Source organism: Zootoca vivipara, chromosome 12 (assembly GCF_965207765.1).
Source record: "Zootoca vivipara chromosome 12, rZooViv2.hap1.1, whole genome shotgun sequence".
Lineage (NCBI taxonomy): Eukaryota > Metazoa > Chordata > Lepidosauria > Squamata > Lacertidae > Zootoca > Zootoca vivipara.
In genome coordinates this window covers 46256685-46267572 of record NC_142595.1, presented here as the reverse complement: position 1 = coordinate 46267572, position 10888 = coordinate 46256685, and the positions used below count along the sequence as shown (strand labels likewise).

The 10888-nt window shown below is 40.7% G+C and overlaps 1 protein-coding gene across 1 annotated transcript; it reads left to right on the top strand.

Annotated features, from left to right (window-relative positions):
* The first annotated feature begins 1515 nt into the window (after nucleotides 1–1515).
* On the top strand, nucleotides 1516–7588 carry LOC148684110 (vomeronasal type-2 receptor 26-like). Its single transcript, XM_088655068.1, has 4 exons — nucleotides 1516–4074; nucleotides 4531–4749; nucleotides 5383–5509; nucleotides 6300–7588. Exons 1-4 carry the CDS (start codon nucleotides 3274–3276, stop codon nucleotides 7199–7201), a joined length of 2049 nt encoding a protein of 682 aa, XP_088511194.1. The 5' UTR covers nucleotides 1516–3273; the 3' UTR covers nucleotides 7202–7588.
* Nucleotides 7589–10888: the final 3300 nt, after the last annotated feature.

Here is a 10888-nt window from a genome sequence, read left to right as displayed (position 1 = left end):
GCAGTCCATGGGACTCTCAAGAGTCTCCTCCAGCACCATAATTCAAAAGCATCAATTCTTCGGCGATCAGCCTTCTTTATGGTCCAGCTCTCACTTCCATACATCACTACTGGGAAAACCATAGCTTTAACTATACGGACCTTTGTCGGCAAGGTGATGTCTCTGCTTTTTAAGATGCTGTCTAGGTTTGTCATTGCTTTTCTCCCAAGAAGCAGACGTCTTTTAATTTTGTGACTGCTGTCACCATCTGCAGTGATCAAGGAGCCCAAGAAAGTAAAATCTCTCACTGCCTCCATTTCTTCCCCTTCTATTTGCCAGGAGGTGATGGGACCAGTGGCCATGATCTTGTTTTTTTTGATGTTGAGCTTCAGACCATATTTTGCGCTCTCCTCTTTCACCCTCATTAAAAGGTACTTTAATTCCTCCTCGCTTTCTGCCATCAAGGTTGTGTCATCTGCATATCTGAGGTTGTTGATATTTCTTCCATCAATCTTAATTCCGGCTTGGGATTCATCTGGTCCAGCCTTTCGGTATGATGAATTCTGCATATAAGTTAAATAAGCAGGGAGACAATGTACAACCTTGTCGTACTCCTTTCCCAATTTTGAACCAATCAGTTGTTCCATATCCAGTTCTAACTGTAGCTTCTTGTCCCACATAGAGATTTCTCAGGAGACAGATGAGGTGATCATGCACTCCCATTTCTTTAAGACCTTGCCATAGTTTGCTGTGGTCGACAGAGTCGAATGCTTTTGCATAGTCAATGAAGCAGAAATAGACGTTTTTCTGGAACTCTCTAGCTTTCTCCATAATCCAGCGCATGTTTGCTATTTGGTCTCTGGTTCCTCTGCCCTTTCGAAATCCAGCTTGCACTTCAGGGAGTTCTCGGTCCACATACTGCCTAAGCCTGCCCTGTAGAATTTTAAGCATAACCTTGCTAGCGTGTGAAATGAGCGCAATTGTGCGGTAGTTGCAGCATTCTTTGGCACTGCCCTTCTTTGGAATTGGGATGTAGACTGATCTTCTCCAATCCTCTGGCCATTGCTGAGTTTTCCAAACTTGCTGGCATATTGGGTGTAGCACCTTAAGAGCATCATCTTTTAAAATTTTAAACAGTTCAGCTGGAATATCATCACTTCCACTGGCCTTGTTATTAGCAGTGCTTTGTAAGGCCCATTTGACTTCACTCTCAAAGATGTCTGGCTCAAGGTCAGCAACCACACTACCTGAGGTGTACGAGACCTCCATATCTTTCAGGTATAATTCCTCTGTGTATACACAGAGGAATTACAAACAGTGCACATTCTACAAAATTTAAAAAATAAATTAGGACTTAATTATAATATCCCTTTCTATTTTGGAAAGTTTGACTGATGGAATTAAGTATACATTAGAGCCATGGTGGAAAAGGGGGGGGGGTAAGTTAAAGAAAAAGGAAACCTTCACATCCAAAAATAGCAGCAGATAATGTCAAGCAACCATGCAGAGCACAAATATCAGAACTCAGATACATCTTCAACTGTTTTATTGCATCTTAAATGATTCACATACAGAACAAGAAGATCTTAATAAATTGTATGATTCTCTTTTGAAGTAGTAAAATACATTCTTTTTTGCAGTATTGTGACAAAATTCTACCAGCATGTTCTTTCCTTGGCATTTGCCATAAATGAGATCAACCAAAATCCCATGATCTTGCCTAACATGACACTTGGATTCCACATCTACGGCAGCTACTATGATGCCATGATGACCTATCGAACCACTCTAGACCTGCTCTTCAAATCACATAAATTTGTCCTCAACTACAGATGTGACAATCAAAAAAAACTCATAGCTGTCATTGGGGGACTTGGCTCTGAGACCTCTTCCCTTATGGCAGACATCTTAGGTCTCTTCAAGATCCCACAGGTAAAGATTTGTTAATGGGGTGTTGGGATTTTCAGAAACGATTCTTTTTCTTTCCTTTCTTTTCCTCTTTTATTCTCATTGAAACTTTTCAACATACAATAAATGGAAATAGAAAAGGAAGGAATAAACCAAAACAAGACAAATGCACAAAAAGACAGATAGGCAGAGAGAGAGAGAGAGAGAGAGAGAGAGAGAAGTGGAGGGATCGGGGAATAAATACAAAATCCCCCATCATAGGTGCACCTTAACTATTGTCCCACACAAAAGGTGGTGTGCCCTCCCCAGGTGCAAAGCGGAGCTTTCCTTTCTTCTCCTTGCCTCCCATCCTGGGAGCTCTTCGCTTCCCTCCTTCTCATACAGGGTCCCTCATCATCCATCCATCACCTTCCTGTATGTGTCCTCATTAACCCTGTGTAGAGGACAATTTAAATAATAGGTATAGGTAGAATTAACAGAAGGAGACAAGAGCTAGAAGTCATTAAAAAATGAAAAAGGGAGTTAAGAGAGAAAATAAGGAGGAATTCCGATTCTCTATTTGGCAATATAAAGGTTATATGTGCAAAGATTTATTTATTTTTCATTCTCATTGTGATTTTTGTGCTTCAGTACATGAATGAAGGGAAAACATCCCATGAACGCATTATATTACCAGACCGCGAGGAAGATCTTTTGGAGACATTGTGATAGATTCAGCACTATCTAAGAACTCCTCTGTGTATAATTTTTTGTTATGTGCACATTTTTTTTAGAGCTCACATACCCCACACATGAATGAGATACATCAGGTTCAATGCTATTTTTCTAGAGAAAGAGGGGCTGGAACTCACCAAGAACGACTCCCTCATTCTCTTAGAATGGCAACGGCACCCACCTGAAAAATGCTGTAACTGAGTTTCAGTGAGTTCTGACAGGAAAAAATAAAGGCCAGATCATATTCTTTCCTATTTCTGCATAGAGCACAATGAAGCCCATCAATATATAGAGATCATCACCGAACTAAGCTATTTTGGGTGAATGTGGAACAGGTTTGAGCCACACAGTGATGAATGCTGCAGACCACAGAGCCATTATTTTGCAGAAATGAATCTGTTCAGTGTTCCTACAATGTGTTTCCCAACTAGTCCATATTGATAACTTGCATGAAATCATTGTTATACTCTCAAATATTTAGGTACAATCCACATATTTAGTCATTTATTCACTTCCTCACAAAAATGATACAGCACATAATGAGAGTACCACCTTTATAATATATGTGGGCTTTAACAATAAAATATATGTACTTGATCATATTTTTAGCTCACCTATGGCTCCTTTCCTCCAGAGAAGACTGACATAGATCAAGGCCATTTTTTCTACCACATGGTGCCAAATGAAGTCTATCTGTACAAGGGGATTATCAGCTTGCTTAAGCATTTTGGATGGACGTGGGTTGGGCTCTTTGTTGTGGATGATGGGAGTGGAGAAAATTTCTTACAGACCATGGAGCCGTTGTTTTCCCAAAATGGAATCTGTTCAGCCTTCACAGAAAGAATCCTACAATTGGCCCATTTTGATGACCTGGAAAAACACTTTCAAGTGATGTTAAAGAATTATGTACGTATCATAGACAGCAAAGTCAATACGTCAATCATCTATGGAGAAACATGGACAATAATGTGGTTAAGAGGTATTATATTTATGCAAGATCCAGAAAATAAGGAAAATGAGTCATTGAGAAAGGTTTGGATCATCACAACTCAGATGGATTTTGCAATATCCAGCGATCAAAGAGATTGGGGTTTTCAGATGTTTCAAGGTACAATTGCCTTTACCATTCATTCACAAGGTGTTCCAGCTTTCAGGCAATTTCTCCAGAAAGTAAAACCTAACTGGACTGAAGGAGATGGATTTGTTAATAATTTATGGGAGCAAGCATTTGACTGTTCATTTCCAAATCCTGAAAGGCCAGAATACAACAGTGTAAGATGCAGTGGGGAGGAGAAGCTGGAAAGTCTTCCTAGTCCTCAGTTTGAGCTGCTCATGACTGGCCACAGCTACAGTATTTACAATGCAGTCTATGCCGTGGCGAATGCTTTGCATGCCATTTACTCAACTAGAACCAAGCACAGAGCCATGTTGGGAAGGGAAAGATTTGAACTTCAAGATCTGCAGCCTTGGCAAGTAATGTCACTACAGCAAAGTAAAATAAAAATAGTACCATATTATTTCTGGGGGAGCCTACAGACGGCTTTCTTATACTGTATATGAATAACTGAAAAGATGGAGTTGCACACCTACATTGTTCTATATACTTTGTGGCTTCAGATTTTCTCTGAGACCTGGGGAATTAAAATCCTGTTTAAATAATCTACAATACAGTGTAAAATCTCCATTCCACATAAATGTAGCTCAATGGCAATATTTTATCATTTTTGATGAAATGTTGTAACTAGTATTATTAATAAGAATTGTAGGTAAATGAATTGTGAGATGATTATGTTTCTTGCATGTTCTTTTTGTGTTTCTATTTTTTGGGATGATGGTGGAACTCCAGAAGAAATAATTATTTTAAAAAATGTCTATCCAGTTCTTTCCCTTCCCTTAATCTCCCTTTGTTTCTTTCTCTCTTTCAATTAGCTCCACTCATCTCTCCAAGGCATTTCATTTAACAACTCAGCCGGAGAAATTTTCACTTTCAATGGAAAAATGGAAATAGGAGGTGGACTTGATATCACTAACATGGTCATGTTCCCAAACAATTCCTTCCAGAGAGTAAAAGTTGGAAGGGTGGGCCTTGGAGGAAAAGAGTTCGTCATTGATGAGGACACAATTTTGTGGCACAGAGGTTTCAATCAGGTATGGCTTCTGCGTAGTCTTAGGTCATTTTGATGCCATCAAGTGTTTGTTTTGTTTTATTTTTTTGCTGCCCACCATGGTGCTTTGACAAACTGTAAAATAATCTTCCCAAACCCAGTAGCCAAAATATGTTATTGAACTTTGAATCCCCCAAACCCTCAATCTTCAAAACACAGGTTTCTCTGAATTTTGTAAGAGAGTTATCCAGAAAAGTATTGTGAACCAAAGTACATACACTCATGGCAATTGCTTAGCAAAACCATAGGTATAACCCAAAATGCATATAAAATATGCACACTGTGAGGAATTTGCTCTCCACTCCTGATCATTTTCTATTTTGAGTTTTTCTTCAAAAACTGATTGGAAATGAGGAGACTGAATTTAAGGTTAGAAAAAAATGAGGAAATGAGAGAAAAAGCAATTGACATATTTGCTTATCACTATTTGAGCCTGATGGAACTTGGAATCCATCAACATCTGAGAAATACAATGGAGAGGAAGTCTGCATAAAATGGGGACCTACCAAAGACATTCAAAATCTGGATGTTGTTCACTGCTGACTTAGTTTGAAGATCAGCAACTGAAATGGTGTCTTGGCTGATTTCTCCCATCTTAATATCTGTTTATGGATAGGTTCGTCCCTTGTCTTTGTGTAATGAACCCTGCCAGCCTGGCAATCAGAAGAAAAGGAAGGAAGAGGAGAAGTTTTGTTGCTATGATTGTGTGTCATGCTCAGAAGGGAAGTTTGCCAACCAGACAGGTAGGTAATGTGCTACTCCAACCCTTTTGTCAAAGAGGCCAAATAAAATTATTAGGTTAGCTGAGGAAATTTAAAAGTGACTGGTTTTCATTGTGAATTTGGGAGTACTTGGCTAGTCATTGGTCTTGATCACACAACCCTCCTTGATACAGCATGCAGACATTTCTCTGCTGCCTTCCAGGTTGTTCTCAGTCCTGCATATATTTACTCAGAAGTAGGGCACACAGGGTTGTTAATAGTAGTAGTAGTAGTAGTAATAAATATTTATACCCCACCCATCTGGCTGGTTTTCCCAGCCACTCTGGGTGGCTTACAAAAGAATATTAAAATGCAATAATCAAGCCAAGCTTACTTCCTAACCTTTGTAAATACATTTAATAAAAAGGTAAGAAGAGCAAAAGTTGGATAACACTTCTCTTCACACAGGGGCAAACAAGATGTTCCAAAGGCATTGGAGTCTGTCTTCATATGCAGGGAAAGTCCCGATCTCACTGAGGGTTTGAGCCCCATTGGTTACCCTCACCTGGTTTAGAGGTACAGTTGAAGAAGTTTTCTGCAGTGTGACTGCTTCTGAGAGCCACAGGTAACAGTTGAGCACAGGATGGGGAACAAAAGTGGACCAACCGTCCCAGCAGGAGCACCAACTAACCCTCCCCTAACATCTATTACACTTCAGGATGCATATGAAGACATCATTAAAATATCCTTGATTTCCATACAGCAGACAGTGGGAAATGTTTATACACCAATGCGAATAGGCACTGAAATCAGACTTATTTTTGTTTTCTAGATATGGTTGCTTGTTTCCAATGCCCAGAAGATCAGTATCCAGGAGATGACAAAACTCAATGCATCCCCAAATCTATCATTTTCCTATCATACCAGGAACCCTTAGGGGTTATTTTTACTTCAGCTGCTGTTTCTTTTTCCCTGATCACAGCTTTGGTGCTAGGAATTTTTATTAAGTACAGAGATACCCCCATTGTCAAAGCCAACAACCGGGACCTCACCTACGCTCTCCTCATCTCTCTTTTGCTCTGTTTCCTCTCATCTTTGCTGTTCTTGGGCAAACCTGAGAAAGAGACCTGCCTTCTTCGCCAACCATCCTTTGGCATTGTCTTCTCAGTGGCTGTTTCTTGCGTGCTGGCAAAGACAACCATTGTTTCTATAGCATTCATGGCCACAAAACCCGGATCCAGAATGAAGAAATGGGTTGGGGGAAACCTGTCCAACTCTATTGTCCTTTCCTGTTCCCTTATTCAAGTCATTATTTGCACCATGTGGTTGGCAACTTCTCCCCCATATCCTGATTTAGACATGCACTCAGGAACTGACGAAATCATTCTACAGTGTAATGAAGGGTCCAATGCCATGTTCTACTGTGTCCTTGTCTACATGGGACTCTTGGCAATCATCAGTTTCTTTGTTGCATTTCTCGCCCGGAAATTACCGGATAGTTTTAATGAAGCCAAGTTCATTACATTTAGCATGTTGCTCTTTTGCAGTGTGTGGGTCACCTTTGTGCCAACCTACCTGAGCACCAAAGGGAAAGACATGGTGACTGTGGAGATCTTTTCCATCCTGGCTTCCAGCGCTGGGTTATTGGGTTGCATCTTCTCTCCTAAATGCTACATCATTGTTTTGAAGCCTGAGTTGAACTGCAGGGAGCAAATGTTAAGGAAGAAAATTTAAACATGATTAATATTATTTGCATTAGAGATTAAAACATGACGCACTATGGTTAGCGGAAAGTTTGGGAAACACCACAAACCAAAAAACTGGATCCTAAGTATGATTCCTTTAGTGCCTTGTTGCCTGATCTTGCTTGTTTCCAGGCCACCTTCCATGTTGTGTCCATGCCTATCTTTGTTCTTTCTGTTTCAAATGCAGATGAGGAGTATGAAGTGGCATTGGCCAGGAAAAGAAGCTCCCCTTTGATTGCTCCCCATTGTTTGCCTCTTATTCTTCCTGCTTGCTAAATGAATCCTTGTGTATATGGGCCTCCACTTATATTTTGATCACTGAATTGTATTGGTTTTTGAAAATGAAATATATTAAAATATCACTGTTAAACATGAAGGAGATCCAAGTATGCTTAGAGACTGACTTATTTCGCAGGTCTTCAGTGACGTTTCATAAGAATTTAAAATTTATGGGGGCTTTTTTCTTGTTTGCTCTCTTTTAACTGCTGGATTGTGTATTGTCTTTGAAAGGATATATATTTAATACATCCTATAGATATATCAATACTTGCCTTTTCTTTCACAATCACATCTATACACCCAGCACTTGATCACAACTTCTATTATGCGAACATTTATTTCACCATTGGTAATCTTCATTAATATCTTGAGACTCTCAGTCTGCAGAAGGGGAAAGCCTTTCCAATTTCTTCCCATCCCAGTTGTCATTCTCACAAAATGATAGTAAGCTCAACAATAGCAAATGTAAATCATTTACACTGGTCATCAGTATCTGAATGAATTGTTCAAAGTCATCTCTGTAAATGAGGTGAAAACAGAGGTCACTTTCTGCCTTTTCTGATACAAAATGATGGTAACTCTACACTGGCCATGAGTATGCAGTAATGTTTTTGCCATTGAATAGCACTAGAAATATATGTCCTGAATCAGTATTGTATTCTCTCTTTTTCTGTGCACAATTCCAGTCCTTGTCTCAGTTGCTTCTCCTTCCTTGTGTCAGGTGTGCCAACTTGAATAAAATATGTGTGTGTGGATGTGGGTGTTTGAGCCCTGCCCCACATAAATGATCAGAAGACATGAAGCAATGCCCATCCACTGGGGGGGGGACTGGCTGCTTCAAATGTTTTATTGGGGGGCTGAAGGGACCTTGGCCCCTAGGAGCTGGAACCTATAAACTGTGTTTCTTCAAGCACAGTACAAAGCAGCAGACTCTGCAAGTGTCAAGGAGAGGAACTGAAGGCATAGCTGCCAAGTTTTCCCTTTTCTCGCGATGAAGCCTATTCAGCATAAGGGAATATTCCTTAAAAAAGGGATAACTTGGCAGCTATGACTGAAGGGAGAATTCACTCTTGGAGGGATATGAGAAAATGGTCAGATGATTGCAAAGGGAATTTGTTTGTTCCAATCCTATGGGCTGGATCCCATTCTAGGATTTCCACAGCTGGATGTTGGATTCATTGCCAAGTAATTTTCTGAGTAGAGATGGAGTATCCGGACACTTTAGAGGCCAAGTGCAGATTATCTCCAGGTGTCTCTGGCTAACTGGCTTCCTCCTGGCCTCCTTCTTGCATCTGTCTGCCACATGGAGAATATCATGGAATCATAGAATTGCAGAGTTGGAAAGGACCCCGAGGGTCATCTATTTCAATGGCATGCAAAAAAAAAAAATTCCCCTTCATAGCTGCGCCAAAAAGTCAGCAAAAGACATGTGTAAAAAGTTCAGAAGTTGAGGATTTATCCATGACGTGATAAGGGGCGTAGGAAGATAGGGGCAGTGGGGGCGGTGTGCCCCGAGCGACGTGATCCCAGGGGTGCCATCGCCGCTGCCCACCCCGCCCTCGAGACGCACACCCTTCCACTGTGCATGGCACGCCCCACCCCAAAATGCGCCCATCATTGCTCATGGTGCACCCCGCCCCCAAAACTCGCACCACATCATTGTGCACGGCGCGCCCTGCCCCAAAACATGCGCTGCGTAACTACGCATAGCGTGCCCTGCCCCCAAAACGTCCGCCACATCACTGTGCACGGCACGGCACGCCCCGCTCCGCTGCTGGATTTGATGCAACAGGTTTCTCTCCTGGACCCAAAAATAGTAATAGGTGGGAAGCTAACATCCCATACAGTAGGTATTTGGCTAAAGTGCAAGACATTTTAAATTGGTGCATACTTAAAAAGAGCAACTGGCAAGCAACAAGCTGGTTTAAGATTAACCAAGTGGTGTAAAGGGTTGGAAAGGAGAAAGGAGGGGTATTGCCATCTTTTCTTTAATTTTATGTCCCTTTGAAGCAGTAGCTGAACATCAGAAAGTAAGCAGTGAAGTATTTTTTTTGGGGGGGGGTGGAGTTAGGAGAGCCTAGCAACAGTTTCAAGCACTAATGTGCCCAATGAAACTGGTGTCTTCAACTTAGGCCCCAACTTTCCTCTTGTGTACAGCTTGTGCAATATTCACCTGCTATTCACATTCCATTACAGAGGAGAGACTATTAGTCAAATCTAGGAAGAAAATTATCAGCATGTTTCTTACGGAAAGCGCCACTTGGGGCCTTGGCTTTGAAGGAGTAGCTTTCTCATTTTGTAATTATTCAAATCAGTATAATTTGTCCAGCTGCCCAGAGCTCCAAAGGTTTTCCAGAAGAAAATGACAACAGTGAATGAGGCAGTTCAAAAAGTAGTTATAAATAATCCCAGTAGAAGCTGGGAGTAGAGGCAAGAGGTAGGCTGGGCTCTGCTAATTTCACCTCTGATAGTTTTCTCTTTAATCATAGTAGCCAGACTTGAAACAGTAACATTGCCAATCTCATCTATTGAAGGCATGGCTTTGTATCCCTGTAACATAACAGAAGGTTGAGGTGCTTTCCAGTGGAGTCCTTTAGCCGTGTTGCACAACATCCCTTCTCCTCTCTGCTTAAGTGATGACGGTGTAGAAAGTGGATGAATAATTGAGAGATGCATCTAGAATTAACCTTTGCTGCAAGGATGCTGGGGTTTGTACTAATATATATCTTGTCTCCAATAGCATCTGAAATAGATTCTAGCCTGTGCAGGATGACTGATCCCCTCCGTGTTCCCAATGAGTGGCACCAACAAGTTGCTCTCTACATTGGTGGAATGACTTCTCATATAGTTTCTGTTTCCGAAGAAATTTACTTTGAGGAACACCCTTCTCAGAAGCTGTTTGAGGTTTCAGGGTAAAGATATCTATTTTCTTCCTCATTTTGCGTTGCTTGAGTGTATTTACATAACAAAAAATGTTGAGTGTAGTGACACAGAATGCTCAAAACCTTGCACATTCTATGAAATTAAAGTAAATTAGGATTTTATTATAATAATCCTTTCTATTTTGGAATACCTGAAGGTATCTGGAGAAGTGTGCATGCACACGAAAGCTTATACCCAGAACAAACTTAGTTGCTCTCTAAGGTGCTACTGGACTTTTTAAAAAAACTTTTAAAATATATTTTGGATTGTTTGAGTGATGGATTTAAGTATCCATTAGAGCCATGATGGAAGAAGGGGGGAGGGAATAAGTTAAAGAAAAAGGAAACCTTCACATGCAAAAATATCAGACTTTACAGCAGATAATGTCAAGCAACCATGCAGAGCACTAATATCAGAATTCAGATACATCTTCAATGGCTGGTATTACACCTTAAAGGACTTACATACAGAACAA

Bases quoted from the DNA above. Each gene is read 5' to 3' on its own strand.
- LOC148684110 (XM_088655068.1), top strand. From the start codon at position 3,274: ATGGTGCCAAATGAAGTCTATCTGTACAAGGGGATTATCAGCTTGCTT. The intron at 4,075-4,530 runs GTAATGTCACTA...TCTTTCAATTAG, and splicing joins AAGATCTGCAGCCTTGGCAA to CTCCACTCATCTCTCCAAGG. The intron at 5,510-6,299 runs GTAGGTAATGTG...TTTGTTTTCTAG, and splicing joins GAAGTTTGCCAACCAGACAG to ATATGGTTGCTTGTTTCCAA.